The sequence below is a fragment of the Bos indicus genome, chromosome 29, assembly GCF_029378745.1.
Source record: "Bos indicus isolate NIAB-ARS_2022 breed Sahiwal x Tharparkar chromosome 29, NIAB-ARS_B.indTharparkar_mat_pri_1.0, whole genome shotgun sequence".
Classification (NCBI taxonomy): Eukaryota; Metazoa; Chordata; class Mammalia; order Artiodactyla; family Bovidae; genus Bos; species Bos indicus.
The window spans coordinates 18,638,198-18,656,316 of NC_091788.1; the positions used below are offsets into that span (position 1 = coordinate 18,638,198).

Sequence of the window (18,119 nt, forward strand, 5' to 3'; positions counted from 1 at the left end):
AGAATCCTAGAATTGGAATTACTGGGTCAAGGGACATAAGTATTTTAAGTTTTGGTAACTTTTGCTTCTTTACTTTCCAAAAAGGCCCCATTAATGTACCCTCTCATTGCCAGTGTTTGAGAGAGCCTCTGTTTCCCCATTTCAGTTATTAGTCTTAGAGCCAGAATTTTTTTTTTTTTTTCTTCTATGACCCTCTTATTTTAAGCAAAATCTTGTACAAGTCTTTAGCCAGCCTATGGAAAATTTGTCATAATTAAAGTGCTACTTAAAAAAAAAGTGCTCCTTTTGTTTTTGATTTATTTAAGTGATAACATTGTTCTTAATTGTAAGTGGTCCTTAGTTCCTTGAAATACTAAAAAAAATTGCCTCCTGTTGTTAGAGTTATTTTGGTCTTTGGTGAGGACTTAAACTGTAGGAGTGAACTGAAATATGACTTAAAATATTGTGAAGCCAACCAGTAGAAAGCAGTTCCCAACATTATAATGTTAGTCTCTGAATAATGTATTTTTTAAGTTTGTCAGAAATTTTTATGCGGTTCTGATCCATTTCTCTGATATGAGAAATAAATTTTTAATATAACAATGTGTGAGAATATAGTCAGTGTTCAATTATAGAGCCTTTGAAAAGTACATGCCCTTTGACCCAGAATCCTCTTCCAGGAATTTATCCTAACCACAGAGGTTTGTGTAAAGATTTTATATTTGCAAGGATACATTGTTTATGAAGGTGAAAAAATGGAAAACTACCTAAATGTCTGTGTAGTTGTGGATTAGATATAGCTATGTGATGGCATATTATATATATATATAATATATATACACACACATACTCACACACACACACACGATATTAGAATATTTTATCACTAGGGCAAGTATTTAATAAGACAGAATGTTCATTATAATTCTCCCCTCCCAAAAAGTAGAAAAAAATAATGGAAATATATACCAAAATTTAATAGTAAGTATATCTGTTGATGAAACTACAGTAATTTTTTCTTTTCTTCTTTGTATATTCACTAAATATTCCACAATGCGCATGTAATCAGAAGCATGTTTTTTTTTTTTTTTTTTTTACATTGTTATTACATCAAATTGTCCTAATCTTTTATTTTATACAAGGTAAAGCCCAAAGGCAAAGTTCGATGGACTGGCTCTCGAACACGTGGCAGGTGGAAATATTCCAGCAATGATGAAAGTGAAGGGTCTGACAGTGAAAAATCATCTGCAGCTTCAGAAGAGGAGGAAGAAAAGGAAAGTGAAGAAGCCATCCTAGCAGATGATGATGAACCATGCAAAAAATGTGGCCTTCCAAACCATCCTGAATTAGTACGTACCTGATCTCTCTGGACAGTATTCAGATTATTGCCATGCTGTGGTTGAAACATTTTAACTTATCTGGGTTTGATCATTATTTCAATTTTTTGTGTGCAAAATCTTTTATTTCTATTCTCAGATAATAACCTAATTCTAGGGAGGGTCAGGATCTTGCTTTCATTCTTACCTGGCTTTGTAATGATGTTTCTCCACTTAAGCATGCACTGTTAATCTCTTCTCACAGATCAGTTTATTCGGATATTCCTATTCTGGTTTTTTTTGTTTTTCTTTTTTTCTTTAAAATTTTGTTCTTTCCCTTTAAGTTACTTTATAATGATATTTCTGAAGTAGCAGCTTTGAATAAGTAAGACCTGAAGGGCTTGTTGCCTTTCTGTAAAAACATATAAATAAGTCAAGTAATAACCCAGTAGGTTATTAACTTTAGAAATGGGTAGTTCTAAAAAAAAAATTTAAGAGGATAATTATAGACCGGATATATTCAGAAAAATAGTGACAGATTTGCACAGGACTGTCTTATTTGGAAGTAAGTTCTTCAGAGATTGCCTAAATCAGAAAACCCAGTTCCTCACCTAGATATTTATTTTTGCAGTTTATGAGGGCTTTCTAAAGAACCTGTTGAAGAAGCACTCTTGTTATGCCCAGCTGTTCTGTTTTGAATAGATTTTACTTCGAAAGCAAGTTCTACCTATTAAGTAGAAAGAGACATAAAGATGCTTCCACATAGGTAGAGTTGTGAAGAGCAGAAACAAGTTATGTAAAGTTGCTCAGAACAGCTCCTGATACTTGTTGTGGGCTGAGGTAAAGCTATTTATGGTTTAACTTACAGTTTTCTTCCTAAATGTGAAAATCATATCTGGAAACTAAATTAATCGATGAAGTTTATCATATCTCAGTAGTTTCAGAAGAGATATAGCTCTGAAAAGAATAGGTTTCAGAATTACACTGAGAAGACCCTTCTAAATATTTTTATGATCTTCAAACTGTAAAAATTTTAAGTGGAGAAAGGCAAAGAGAAGATTTGTAATAGTGGTCTTTTCTGCCCTCTAAATCAAGTAAAAATCAACATTTGTGTTCTTTTCCTACCATTTCCTAATTTTTTTTTTTAAATTGAAAGAATGCATTTTGACTAAGGAGGGCATGGCAACCCACTCCAGTATTTTGGAGAATCCCCAGGAACAGAGGAGCCTGGTGGGCTACAGTCCATAGGGTCACAAAGAGTCCGACACAACTGAGTGACTAGGCACAGACTAGGTGGTCATAGATGACAATGACAAAGAGGTGTGAAAAATTGAGAAGTAAAATGAAGTAAGCAGAAATGACATCCAGGAGGTGGAGAAAGTTGCATCCTTCTTAGAATATACAGAGGATTTTTATTCGATTATCTTAGTAACTGCTCTGAAAATCCCATTTGCTGGTTACTGTGCCAAAGAGAATGATGTTGGAAACTGAAGATCTGAAATATGGTTAATTTCATATGCTGGATATTTTAGGATAATCTAATAAAAATCTCAAGCCACTATTGTGTGTTAAGTGGTAGGGGAATGATGCTGAATTAGATGTGGACCTTGGGAGCTTCCTTGGTGGGCCAGTGGTTAAGAATCTCCCTGGCAATGCAGGGAACAAGGGTTCAAACCCTGGTTAGGGAACTAAGATCCCGTAAGCTGTGTGGTATGGCCCCAAAACAAACAAAAAAGACCTGTTTAAAAAAAAAAAAGACCTGTTAAATTCCTAATTAACTGAGGGTTTTTATTATTAAGCTTTATGCAGATAAAGAATATAATATAGTGTATTTCTTAGTATCATGCTAAGATACATAGAAATGTCTTTATTTTAACTTAAGAGTTATTGAATATTACCCATAGAGATACGTTGACGTTAATCTGTGGTTTATTTCAGATCCTTCTGTGTGACTCTTGTGACAGTGGATACCACACTGCCTGCCTTCGCCCTCCTCTAATGATTATTCCAGATGGAGAATGGTTCTGCCCCCCTTGCCAGCATGTATGACAACCCAGCACAGTTCTGGGTTTCCAGTCTCTGTTTTTATGTTCAAATTAATATTTCTTGACAGCCACTAAACATTTTAATCTTCAGTTTATAGATATTGTTTATCTGTTCTTTAAATTTCTATAAAAGTAGAGGCTATTGATTAAAAACTACCTTTTGTTAGTATCTTATAGGTCTTCCCTTTATTTTTTTCCCCAAAGCAATTCTCAAAGGACCTCTTGTTTTTACAAAATTATAATCTCCGGTTTATTTTTTCTCACATTTGTTAAAGGCACAACCACCTCTCCCCTCCATGAGGATAATATACAAGGGAAGAAATAAATTTCTTCCTGTTGTTTATCTCTTTGTTTCATCCTCTTTTTCATTTCTGCCTACCTTCTTTTTGTCATTTTTATAGATGATGTTATAAATTATGGACCATTATGATGGTACTATGAATAGAATCATGGATTCTATTTCTCTCATATCTTGATTCAGTGGATTTCTTTTAAAACTTGAAGAGCAGAATGTCTTTTTTATTCAAAAGGTCCTTTCCAGTCTCATTTTGCTTTAAAATTTGGAAATTCCCTGGTGGTCCAGTGGTTTGGACTCTGTGCTTCCACTGCAGGGGGCACAGCTTCAGCCCCTGGGCAGGGAACTAAGATGCCGCAAGGTGTGCGGCCTGGCTCAAAAAAGCCCAAAAGATGGTGGTCTTCATTGCATTTTTTTATGTAAGTGGAATTATTTGGCTTAGCATCACTCTAACAATTACATTCTTCAGCTCTATTTTGACCTATTAACTGTTTGGCATGATTTTGTAAATTTTTTTTCCATTCTCTTAAAAAAAAAAAAAAAACAGTGATTGGCACCATTATATTTTCTTGTACATGTAACCTTCTTCCTTAAAAATACCTTGGGATTTAAAAAGTTTTTTTAATCACTGTCATGTATATATGCTGAACCAAATGCTATTTTAAACATTAATTACTGCCAGCAAGGTAGGCATAGAATATGTTTCTTGACAAAGCTGTAAGTTTCTTTAACGTGTGTGTTACTTCAAAGATGATGATGAACTGAAGTGGCATTCTTTATTTAATTAAATACAAGGAACATTTCACTGTTTTCTCTGTGGCCCCTTATTAGCTGTCTTAGCACTGCAGCTTTAGCTAATAGGCAAGAGATAAGTGATTGTGGAAAGGTGTTTAAGATGATACTCATCTGTTTTATGTTTTCAGAAACTACTGTGTGAAAAATTAGAAGAACAATTGCAAGATTTGGATGTTGCCTTAAAGAAGAAAGAGCGTGCTGAACGCAGGTACTGTGATATGTGTGTTAATGTTTCACTTGGGAATTTGACATCAGAATTATCTTCCAGTATAGACTAATGTGTCTGTATAAAGCGGAGATTGGTAAACTCTTACTTGTGGGCCAAATGTGGCCCACTTCTTGTTTTTGTATTGCCACCTAAGAATGGGTCTTGTTTTTGTTTTTAAATGATTAGAAAAAAATCAAAAGAAAAGTCATTTTTCATGGCACATGAAAATTACATATTCTGATTTCATTGTTCGTAAATAACCTTTGCCGTGCTCATTGTTTATATGTTATCTGTGACTGCTTTTGCACGACAGCTACAGAGTTGAGTAGTTGTAACAGAGACCATATAACCCAAGCCTAATATATTATCTGTCCTTTTATAGGAAGTTTGCCAATCCCTGATTTAAAGTTTTTATCATAACCTACTATGAATAAGCATTGGCCCAAGTATTGTGGAGGATATGTATCTAAGTACGTAGGGAGTTCAAGAAAACACAAAGAATTGGTCTACAATTTAGTTTCCCATGGCATCTCTTTGGGTGGGTAGAATTAGCAATGGTGAAATAAAGAGCTTACTGACTGTAAGCAATGATTCCCTTTTCAATATGCCCCTGCAGTATGGTCTAAGGCAGTTAGACCATAGCAGCGGTTAGAAGGCTTCTTGAAGGAGGTAAGATTGGAGTTGAGCTTAATCTTTACAGGAAGCTCATAATCAAGACAGTAAGTTTGTATTTATTTATAATTTTATGTACCTTTTTTGATTAGTCTATTGCTAAACATTCGTTCTTTCCTACTGTGTTCCAAACTGAAGAGAAAAGATGAGTGAAACAAAGCTCTTGCTTACCTGGAGCTTATCTTCTGCGTATGAACCAGTGATGCAAATAAGTAGACAAATTGAGGTACATTTAGAGCAATATTGGAACACTGTGGAGGAGCACTGTAGTTCTCCAAGGGCTTGGATTATCAGGGAAGTCCTTGGAACATAACTAGAGGTTATACAGACTGACATGCAGAGAAAGGATATTTTAGGCAAAGAGCACAATAAACGCATAGACAGAGTGTAAATGTGAGAGTAAGAGGGGTGGGGCATGAAGCTAAAAAGGAAACTGAGGGCAGATTGCGACAGCTTTGCATAACTGGCTGGGAAATTTGAATTGTTCTCTAGAGGCAGTGGGGAAGCCATCAAAGGAGAGAGATACATAATCAGACTTTTATTTCAGAAAAAAAATACCCTGGTAACAGCAAGAAGAAGGAATTAGCATTAAGGCCATTGGAATAAAGTCTGTGGGAGTCAGTGAGGTCTGAACTAGATCAGTCATCATGATAATAAAGTGGAGAGGCTGAAGAGAATTTTCATAGTCTTAACCAGTAGGGCTTGATGCCCATGTATTCATGATATGAGAAAAATCTAAGCAGTGTCTCCTTCATTTGTTGCTACTTTAATTTTTACTGCTATCACATAGTATTACCCTGAAAAATTTAGTTTGCTTTCAGGCAAACTCATTCCATAATCCACACACTTTACTCTATACAAAGGTGAACATTAAAAATGGGTTCACAGTCAGAAAAGTAACTTCAGTTTCTTCCACTTGGGATATGTTTTGCTTCTGGAACTTTTTGCTTTACTTATTTTAGCACTGTGTTTGGGACCTTGACTATATTTCCAAATGAATTCTGTGATACAAATACTGTCATCAAGGTTTGATTGGGGTATATTTATCCTATTGATACTATTTTCTCCAAGTTCTTGCTCATATTTTGTTATTAAACATAAAGTTCTTTCCAAAAAAAAAATAAAAATGGGTTCAAGGACTTCCTTGGCGGTCCATTGGTTAAGACTCGATGCTTCTAATGCAGGGGACATGGGTTAATCAGTTGTCTAAATACCTTTACATTTAGGAACTCTTACTGATAGTCCTGTGTATAGTTATTAAGACTGTTTTGATGTGCAAATTGCTCCTGTCTTAATTTTTGATGGGCTTTCCTGGTAGCTCAGATGGTAAAGAATCTGCCTGCAATGCAGGAGGCCCAGGTTCGATCTCTGGGTTGGGAAGATCCCCTGGAGAATGGAATGGCAACCCACTCCAGTATTCTTGCCTGGAGAATTCCCTGTCCAAGGAGCCTGGCGGGCTATAGTCCATGGGGTTGCGGAGTCAGACATGACTGAATGACTAAACACACTAATTTTTGACACTGGAAGAGATCAAATTAAAGATGCTTCAGATTAGTCATAATTAAGTCATAATTAAAAATTGGACTCAGTCTTCCTGAAATCTACCTGCCCTTCTTAGAAATGAGCAGTTTTCTCATGTTCTGAAGCTGATCTGATGTAAAATTGTACATAGCTAATAGGCTTATTCTTTAAGGACATGGAAGAAAATGGATTCTCTCTAAAAGCCAAGAATGTAAACCACTAAGAATTTGTCTCATGCTCATATTGTATCTGTTTGTCCTTTGGAGGCTTATGATGCTTGTCGGGTTTATATCTGGAAAGATTGGTGAGCATTTACTTTTGCCTCCTATACTTGAGGAAGTGCTGCCCTAGTTAAGAAATACTTTAAATTTTAGAAATTTATGTTAAAATGTGCCACGATATTTGTTTACACTGTTGGTCTCCCATTTACTAGTTCATCTAGTTTCTCTTCTATCCTTGATAATCCTCTATACTTAAATGTCATCCTTTGAGAGGACATCTGTAATTGTGTGTGCCTTTAGATCACACACTAAATCCTATATGAGAGACCATTCTGACAAGGCAGGTTAACCGAATTGTTACTATTGTTTGCTAATTTTTCCCCAGAATCTGGTTAACAAAGCCTTCATTATTTATAGTTCCTAATGTATGTTTATATTAGAAGCTCTAAATAGCAAAATATGTGTGTTTCTAAAGTAAATAATACATTAACTGTAAATTTCAGGGGACTTAATCTCTTTTAAAAGTGAGCATTTTTATTCATCCAGTTTCAGATCTGTGAAACAATTTCTCTAGCATTCATCCGAACAGTTCGGAGCCTTGCTTACTCTCTGTGTCATAGTGCTAGAGCATCTTTCCCCTTGTTTGTGCTTTTAGTCAACATATATTGAACATTTCTTGAGCACCTACTTTATGCCAGGCAATGTAATCAAAATGAGGTATACAGTATATGGCTCTGGTATGATGAAAAAGAAGGATGTGTTAGTGAGTAATTAGTAACTAGCCAGCAACTGTCTATAGAACTGGAACTGTGATCTTAGTGATGTCTGATGTTTCAGAAGTCCATGCAACTGATTTGTAAACGTCCTTTCCAGGACTTGGTGCCAGAAATTATTGGGAATTCAAATAGCTCTGTGCTTCCAGAGTACTGTTACTAGTGCTTTGCTAGCACAGAGTTGGGTTTAATCAGGGTTGGCATTTTCGAGGTAATGTAACAGAGGGAAGGAGAGAAAAAGACAAGGAATTTGAAGGTGTGTGCAAAGGAGTATTTATAATGATGGGGCATGAAGTCTAAGTGAGGTAAGGGGGAGAGTAAGGATACAGAGGGAGTGCCAAACAGTGAATAGAGAGTAGGGTCAGTGGGTAGAGGTTCCACTGGAGTCAGGGAGTTGTCAAAATCAGTGTACTAGAGGGAGTCAGCTGGAAAGCGAGTTAGTAGAAACCAGAAAACAGGTTCCTTGAAATTGAAATCTTAGAAGGCGTGTGGTAATAGTAAGGTCTGAGCCCAATATGATCATTGAACTATTTGGTGAGATGGAATGGAAGATGTAACTTTCCATAAGGTTACTAAGCAAGAAAATGCTTTGAGGAGAAATCATTCTTACCTTTTAAGATCTTACTCAGATATTAATATTACCACCTATTTAAGGTCTTTCCAAATTTCTCACCTCTTCAGACAAAAATCTGATCTTTTTTCACAGTTCCATTATACCTGTTCATACGGAGTACCGTCAGTTGTTAAATAATTGGGAGGGCAAGAACCATGTCTTATTTACCTTTGGATTTCCAAGTCTGACGTAAATCATGACCTAACCTGCAACATGACCATATGTTTTTTCCATTGAGTTGAGAAGAGAAATAATGGTCAAGTGGAAATAAAGCTTTTGCAGTACAAAAGAGGAAATTGATATCACAGCAAACTTGGTTAGAGACATGTCAGACATTTTTAATAACAGCTGAAGTTTTGACTTATCCATGTAGCCCTCCCTGTTAATTTCAGCTAGTACTGTTCTTCCTTTCCTGGTTTTTAGTTCATTAACTGTACTGTTTTTTAAAAAACAGGTTTTGATTAAAATAATTTTATTATTTTTATATGCCAGTTTTTATTTAATAACTTCATACATGTGTGCTAAGTCCTTTCAGTTGTGTCCAACTTTTGCTACCCTTTGAACTGTAGCCCGCCCGGCTTCTCTGTCCGATGGGATTCTCCAGGCAAGAATCCTGGAGGGAATTGCCATGCTGTCCTCCAGGGGATCTTTCAGACCCAGGGATTGAATGTTTGTCAGGAATGTCCTGCTTTGGCAGGGTTCTTTACCACTGGCACCACCTGGGAAGCCTAATAGCTATATAACCTGTCTCTAAAAAGACTATAAAATTCTTGTTAGTAGGGCCTAGAGTTTATAGGGCAGTAAAGGCTGTGTTCTAAAGAACCTACACAGATCAGATCAGATCAGTCACTCAGTCGTGTCCGACTCTTTGCGACCCCATGAATCTCAGCACGCCAGGCCTCCCTGTCCATCACCAACTCCCGGAGTTCACTCAGACTCACGTCCATCGAGTCAGTGATGCCATCCAGCCATTTCATCCTCTGTCATCCCCTTCTCCTCCTGCCCCCAATCCCTCCCAGGATCAGAGTCTTTTCCAATGAGTCAACTCTTTGCATGAGGTGGCCAAAGTACTGGAGTTTCAGCTTTAGCATTATTCCTTCCAAAGAAATCCCAGGGCTGATCTCCTTCAGAATGGACTGGTTGGATCTCCTTGCAGTCTAAGGGACTCTCAAGAGTCTTCTCCAACACCACAGTTCAAAAGCAAAACAATCAATTCTTCGGCGCTCAGCCTTCTTCACAGTCCAACTCTCACATCCACACATGACCACAGGAAAAACCATAGCCTTGACTAGACGAACCTTTGTTGGCAAACTAATGTCTCTGCTTTTGAATATGCTATCTAGGTTGGTCATAACTTTCCTTCCAAGGAGTAAGCATCTTTTAATTTCATGCCTGCTGTCTCCATCTGTAGTGATTCTGGAGCCCAGAAAAATAAAGTCTGACACTGTTTCCACTGTTTCCCCATCTATGTCCCATGAAGTGATGGGACCGGATGCCATGATCTTTGTTTTCTGAATGTTGAACTTTAAGCCAACTTTTTCACTCTCCACTTTCACTTTCATCAAGAGGCTTTTTAGTTCCTCTTCACTTTCTGCCATAAGGGTGGTGTCATCTGCATATCTGAGGTTATTGATACTTCTCCCGGCAATCTTGATTCCAGCTTGTGTTTCTTCCAGTCCAGCGTTTCTCATGATGTACTCTGCATATAAAAGTTAAATAAACAGGGTGACAGTATACAGCCTTGACGAATTCCTTTTCCTATTTGGAGCCAGTCTGTTGTTCCATGTCCAGTTCTAACTGTTGCTTCCTGACCTGCATACAAATTTCTCAAGAGGCAGGTCAGGTGGTCTGGTATTCCCATCTTTCAGAATTTTCCACAGTTTATTGTGATCCACATAGTCAAAGGCTTTGGTATAATCAATAAAGTAGAAATAGATGCTTTTCTGGAACTCTCTTGCTTTTTCCATGATCCAGCGGATGTTGGCAATTTGATCTCTGGTTCCTCTGCCTTTTCTAAAACCAGCTTGAACATCTGGAAGTTCACGGTTCACATATTGCTGAAGCCTGGCTTGGAGAATTTTGAGCATTACTTTACTAGCGTGTGAGGTGAGTGAAATTGTGCGGTAGTTTGAGCATTCTTTGGCATTGACTTTCTTTGGGATTGGAATGAACACTGACCTTTTCCAGTCCTGTGGCCACTGCTGAGTTTTCCAAATTTGCTGGCATATTGAGTGCAGCACTTTCACAGCATCATCTTTCAGGATTTGGAATAGCTCCACTGGAATTCCATCACCTCCACTAGCTTTGTTCGTAGTGATGCTTTCTAAGGCCCACTTGACTTCACATTCCAGGATGTCTGGCTCTAGATGAGTGATCATATCGTCGTGATTATCTGGGTCGTGAAGATCTTTTTTGTACAGTTCTTCTGTGTTTTCTTGCCATCTCTTTTAATATCTTCTGCTTCTGTTAGGTCCATACCATTTCTGTCCTTTATCGAGCCCATCTTTGCATGAAATGTTCCTTTGGTATCTCTGATTAACTAGATCATTAATGTCGTTTCTAGGACATCACAAATGGAAGAAGAGTGGTTACTATTATATTTCTGTTTATTGGAACATACAGTGGCATGTGTATGCAAGAGCTCAGTTGTCCTTGGTGAATGGAATCAACTGTCGGAAAACCAGAGAAAACTACTGTTGTATACAGCAATTTTTGGTGTAAAATTTTTTGAATTAAAATCAACAAAGGTTTCTTTGAAGGGAAACTCTGGAAGTATCTTTAGTGTTCATAAATCCACATTTCCTGGAAAAGTCTCAACAGGCTCTGAAGATAAGTTTTTTGTTAAGCATCCTGTGTAGTGCAGAGATGTATAACTATGTTGCTGCTTTTCTTCTCTGCAAACAAGAAGTGAATGGGTTTAGAGTCTTTCACATACAGTATTGCTGAGAACTTCCAGCATAACAAAGATACAGTTTGTCCTATCAGAGTTGACATTTCATCTAATCACTTCATCAGTGAGTCACAGCATGGCTCTTTTCATCAAATTTCCTTGTTTATTTCATTTTCAAGGTTTATTGCCTGGTATCAATCACTTCTGTAGCTGAGATTTTCATACCTTTAGAAAGTTTTGTGCCTGCCACATATACCAGTACTATAAGTTTCATAGATATTAACTAATATGTTCATGACCTAGCTTCTGCTATTACCGTAAAGTTGTAATTTTAGTATTACCTATGTTAGTAATGTTTTCATAAGTTTTATTTTTAGCAAATCTCAGTTTGTATGCTTTTTTTTTAACTAACACAAGATTTATTAATATCCCTCTGTCAACTGTGTACAGGGTAGTTTGATAGAAAACTTGGAAAACAACCTTTCGAAATAGTCCAGATTCATGGTTCATGTCAAACAAACTTGTATTCTAAATAATTTTGACAAGCCACATTAACATGAAATGCAAGAATACAGTATAATATGAAGTAAAATGAAGTTTAAAGAAGCAAGTTTTACATTTCATATCTCTAGGGAGTCCTTTAAGCCAGTTAGACTATTCAGAGGAATTACCTATATGCTATTAAAAATAATTGCATTAGTATGTTCCAAAGCTACATTTTTATTTCTTTTGCCTTTTTTTTTTAAAGGAAAGAACGCTTGGTGTATGTGGGTATTAGTATTGAAAACATCATTCCTCCACAAGTAAGTTTCTGGTTTATAGTATTTTTAGACAGGAGACTGCCAAAAGTGTTCTAAAATTTAACTCACTTTGTTATATGAGTGGTTTTAAACATATAATATACCGCTTTTATTAAAAATGAAATTTAGCACTTTCAAAAAATCACCCATTTCCCTTATGATTGAAATTTTGTGTGAACAGATAGCCCCAAAATGTAACATTGCATCCGAACCAGGTTTACAGCTCATCCCTATATGGGGTTTGTGTTCTGATTTTTTACCCTAAATTGGGTAATTTGTTTTTAGCTTCTTTATGTGCTGTTTATGTAAAGTGACTAAAAAATGGTTCAGGGATATTTGGTTTTTTATTTCCTACTTTTGGGAGTAATCAGAAACTCCAATTTGTGTCCTTACAGTTTGGTTTCTTTGAAGGGATATCATTGTTTTGCATTTATTAATCTAATTAGTAATTAAGAAAGGTATGTCATGAGTGAAAATATATGTGACATGGTTTTCATTTGAAATGAAGACATTTTCTTCATTTCAAATGCAGTTTCATTCCAGGCTTAATTAAATCACACACTGAAATCACCTGTCTGGTTAGTTATTTTTCTGGAGCACCATGTCCCTTTCTTCTTCTAAATCCATTATTTCATTTATTCAGCATATCTGTTGACTTATTTTATGTGTGTTAACTTTAGTTATTAGTAGGTAGACTTCATCATGATTGTTTTAAAAGAGGTAACTATAAACTCACAAAAGCGTAAGTTTGATACAGAAGTATTTTCATCCTTTGATCCATCAGTATTATTTTTAATCTCTATACTGAGTGTTACCCTGTTTATTCAGTTTGGAGGCGACCGTTTCACTTTTTTTTTTTTAACCTTTCACATGTGCTGCCTAGATGGACTTTAGAAAGCTATTAATTCCGAGGAACTTTGTTCTGTCATAATAACCTGTATATTTATTATCATATTTTTAAACCAGGAGCCAGATTTTTCGGAAGATCATGAAGAAAAGAAAAAAGATTCAAAAAAATCCAAAGCAAACTTGCTTGAAAGGAGGTCGACAAGAACACGGAAATGTATAAGTTACAGGTATGAAATCTGTGGAAATGAAAGCGTGAAAACTGTTTTTAAAACAACCTTGATTTTACCATTACAGTGATCATTAGAAGTTGTATATATATTTCTTATTCACTGTCTTTAGAATCAGAATTTTAGAGCAGCCAACATCATCTTTTTCAAATGTACATTTGTTCATGCTGTCCTCTTCTGTTTAACATACTCTGCCCAATTTCTCTAGCTCTGGGCATGAGGACTGACGCCTTTAACGAGGCCCAGAGGCACTGCACAGTCTGCCCTGCTCTTGGCCTTTCAGCTCCACCTCATCCACATTTTTCCCTTTCTCTCAAGTTAGCCACATTGTCTTCTTTCAGTCCCTTTGTGCAGACTGATTACTCTGCCTTGAAATTCCCTTCTATTTTTTTAACCTTGTTAAATAACAACCTTCTCTTAATCAAATCCCTCTATTATATGCCCTTATAGCAACCAGGTCTTCTCCTTGAGAGTACTTCTGTAGTTGTAACAATTGTGATTTTTATTTTTTGATTAATATTGCTCTCCTACACTACACTGTTAACATGAAGGGAAGTACCATGTCCGTGTTATGCATCCCTCTGTTTTTACAGCTAGCATAGTGCTCCATTGGTGCCCATTGAAAGACTCAGTTAATGCAATCTGGTTTACCATCTGCCTTCAGAAATACACCACAGAGAGACTTTTCCATGGTCACTCTGTTAGCAGCTAAACCTGGACTAAAATCTTATCTTCTAATTGTTTGTTCATCTAGTGTTCTCTCCATTAAACCACCCTGTCTCACTCAAATAATACATAACTGATATTTTAATTATTTTAGACCATTGTTACACAACAACAAAAGTCTTTTAACTTGAATAACTTGAGATAAGAAGCAAAATTGACTTTATAGAACTTTGAGCTTGCTTCCTGTTTATAAACTTTCGTCAGTGATCATGAAAGAACTCCCCTTGTGTAGTTTCTGTTGTTACTGTTAAAACTTATAAAATGCATTAGATCAGTAAGAGTAAAATCCTTAATGGTTATGGGAATGGTGTCTGTCTTATTCTTTTTAAAAAAAGAAAGACTTTGAAAAAGAAAAGGTACCTTTTTTTAAAATAAAATTATTATAATTAGTGAAGTCAAAACCTAATGGAAAGTTCAAGTGTTAAAGTCACTTCTACTACAACACAACCAATACATTCCTAAAAATTGCCATTGTTTCAGAATCTCACAATAAAAGCCATAGAGATTATGGAAAATATGGTGTTAGAAGCAAACAAAAATTTCATTAGTGACACATTAAAAAATATTTATAAAAATGGCAGTACCATTGGACACATGTTAAATGCTTAAGAGATAACATAAATACTACAATAAACAATGACATTTTATGTTGAAAAAGCCCTGAAGCTTGTCTGCAGAAGTGATTGTGAGGAGAGTTGCAGTTTGTAATATATCGTATAGTGGCATGAAGGGTTTTTAAAATCAGCCAGAAAGTTGTAATACTAGGTGTGGATGGTTGTAGCTTATAGCACACGTGACGTGTTTGTTTTGTGTATTCCTATGCAGCTGGTGCAGTTTTCTGTATTTACCTAGTGTTTCTCGTGAAGAAAATTATGTATAAGCTAGTATGAAATACATGTTATGTTTGAAGTATTTCCTAATATATCAGTCATGTTGGAACAAATTTACATAATCAGAATAAGCATTGTAGGAGAACTATATTGTCCATCTGAATGCAGAATCCCAAAGAATAGCAAGGGGAGATAAGAAAGCCTTCCTCAGTGATCAGTGCAAAGAAATAGAAGCAGTACAATGGGAAAGACTAGAGATCTCTTCAAGAAAACTAGAGATCTCTTCAAGAAAACTAGAGATACCAAGGGAACATTTCATGCAAAGATGGCCACAATAAAGGACAGAAACAGTCTGGACCTAACAGAAGCAAAAGATATTAAGAAAAGGTGGCAAGAATACACAAAAGAACTGAAAAAGATCTACCTTTTTTAAATCCAGCTTGAACATCTGCAAGTTCACGGTTCACTTACTGTTGAAGCCTGGCTCGGAGAATTTTGAGCATTACTTTGCTAGTGTGTGAGATGAGTGCAGTTGTGCAGTAGTTTGAACATTCTTTGGCATTGGCCTTCTTTGGGATTGGAATGAAAACTGACCTTTTCCAGTCCTGTGGCCACTACTGACTTTTCCAAATTTGCTGACATATTAAGTGCAGCACTTTCACAGCATCATCTTTTAGGATTTGAAATAGCTCAACTGGAATTCCATCACCTCCACTAGCTTTGTTTGTAATGATGCTTCCTAAGGCCCACTTGACTTCGCATTCCAGGATGTCTGGCTCTAGGTAAGTGATCATACCATTGTGGTTATCTGGGTCGTGAAGATCTTTTTTGTTCTGTGTATTCTTGCCACCTCTTCTTAATAGAGGAGTTTATTAAGGGATAGAGTTTAGATGACATTTAAATGAAGAGTAAGGCTCAAAGCAAAAGCAGACTGCATGGTTGACACAGGGTCCTCTTTCCTTGAAAACGATGAAGATAAAGTAAAGTGTAGGGTGTTGTGTCCAACAGCTTATGCAAACTGAGTCTGAAATGTAAATCAAAACTTTTTATTTGTGTTAAAAGTGACTTAGATCCTCTGGTCGAGGGTGGGAGTTTCTTGCTTATTGATACAATTTCCTTTGTTCAAAGATTCTGATACTCTCTGAATTTAGAAAACACAGTATCTCAATAAGAAGGTAGTAGTGGCTCAAAGAAATAGATTGTTGGGGACACAGTTTTGAGGGCATTAACTGTGGCCCCCTTTGCCTGGCAAAGTAATAAAAATTTTCTACTTCAAAAAAAGAAGAAGAGGAACTGGATTATTATGACATTTTACAGCTGCATCATGTCCTTGGGAAAATTCCCGTTTTTCCATTAACTTTGCATCTGGCTTGATCTGTATCTCTTCTTGTAGCCTCCTGAATAGATGGACAGACTTTTTTTCTTTCTCAGAATTCCTCTTAAGGAAAAGCTCAGTTACATCTACAAGGATGTTTTTCATAGCATTATATGAAAAGATTGGAGGTAAAGTGCTGCATTTAAAAGTATTTTGTAGAAGAAGAGTTCTTAGCCTGAAATTTGTGATTCCTCTGAAATATGTAAAATTTTATGTTTCTCTAAGTATATATATATTTTCCTAGAAAGGAAGTCTGTAGCTGTAATGAATGTCTCAACTCCAGAGGGCAAAGTATTTGCTTATTAGTCTTATGTGTGTTGTTAATCACTGGATAACTTTAATCCAATGCTATCTGGTTTACTGTGGTTATGGGTTCTCTTTCTTGTTATGTGGTATGGAAATCAGTAGCCATATATCACTGTTGAGCACTTGAAATATGGCTAGTGAGGAACAGCATTTTTTATTTTAATAAATATGGATAGCCACATGAGCCTAGTAATTACTATGCTTAGCCCAGTCTTCATTAAGTTCCTCTATCTTTTTTTAATATAAATTTATTTATTTTAATTGGAGGTTAATTACTTTATAGTATTTTCCATACATCAGCATGAATCTGCCACAGGTATACATCACCTCAGTTCTAAAGTGAAAGGAGCTTTGTATGTGAAAAAAATCTCAGGAATCATCTAGTCTTGTATTTTTTTTCTTTAGGTGAAAGAAAAAGCTCTTTTGAGAAAGAGTACATTGACCTAGTTTTAAAATTTTGACTATCTGTATAAGAATTTCAGTAATAATGATAATATAGTATTTAAGAGCAACAATAATATATTCCTCACACTTAGTATTATTTCTGGAATACTAAGTTTGTTCAGTTTACTCTGTCATATGATTTGTATAATTGGGGTAGCAAACTATGACCTGTGGGCCAGTCCAGCTCATTACTGGTTTGTGTATACCACATGGCCTAGGAGTGGCTTTTATATTTATAAATGGTTGAGAAAAGAAAACAGAAGGAGAAAAGTATTTGAAAATCACGTGAAATTCATATCACAGTGTCTAAAAAATAAAGTTTATTGGAACACTAGTTACATTCATTCACTTTTTGTCTGTGGCTGATTTTGCACTACAGTGGCAGAGTTGAGTAGTTACAACAAATACTGTATAGTCTACAAAGCCTAGGATGTTTACTATGTGGCTGTTTAAAAAATACTTGTTGGTGTTTGGTATAGATACTCTTTAAAAGTAAAATAACAACAACTTAGATACTGGTTTCTATTGTACCAAAGAAATTAAAGTTAACAGGAGTATGGGATGATCTAATCCAAGTTCCACAGCCCTAAAGTACCAGAGAACAGTTTCATATTCTGGCCTTTTTTATTTTAGAGGCAATTTTTCTAGTCCGTATGTCAGGACAGGCTATAATGTGATTGTTGTATGTATTTTAGATTTGATGAGTTTGACGAAGCAATTGATGAAGCTATAGAAGATGATATCAAAGAGGCTGATGGAGGAGGTACATGTTTATCATTCTCTTTTCTTCATCTCACTTGGCCAGTACATTAATTAAAATGCCCTGATTAAAGAGCAGTAAGCAAGCATATTTTCTCATTCTCCTCAGTGTGTATCACGATCACTACTGATGTTGACTGTAATTGAAAATAATCCGTGGACATGGGGCCAGTGTGTAGACTCAGAGCTTACTAATTGTTTTAAAAGTGTGCTGTGCTTAGTTGCTCAGTCATGTCCAATTCTTTGCGAACCCATGGACTGTAGCCCACCAGGTTCCTCTGTCCATAGGATTTCCCAGGCAAGAATACTGGAGTGGGTTGCCACGTCCTTCTCTAAATCTTCCTGACTCAGGAAGCAAACCCGCATCTCCTGCAGTGGCAAGAAAATTCTTTGCCAGTGAGCCACCTGGAAAGCTCCATTTAATACGATAAACAAATGTAAAACTTTCTTGAAAACTCTGTCAGTTAAAGCTGTG

The 18,119-nt window shown here is 36.1% G+C and overlaps 1 protein-coding gene across 2 annotated transcripts in view; it reads left to right on the top strand.

Annotated features, from left to right (window-relative positions):
• Positions 1-18,119, top strand: part of RSF1 (remodeling and spacing factor 1) — a 149,028-nt gene that overhangs the window by 116,142 nt on the left and 14,767 nt on the right. For both annotated transcript variants that reach the window (XM_019954640.2, XM_019954641.2), the window contains 6 exons: positions 1,122-1,328; positions 3,234-3,338; positions 4,559-4,638; positions 12,077-12,131; positions 13,095-13,204; positions 17,581-17,648. In XM_019954640.2, coding sequence (XP_019810199.2) covers positions 1,122-1,328; positions 3,234-3,338; positions 4,559-4,638; positions 12,077-12,131; positions 13,095-13,204; positions 17,581-17,648 — 625 coding nt within the window. The remainder of the gene's footprint in view (positions 1-1,121; positions 1,329-3,233; positions 3,339-4,558; positions 4,639-12,076; positions 12,132-13,094; positions 13,205-17,580; positions 17,649-18,119) is intronic.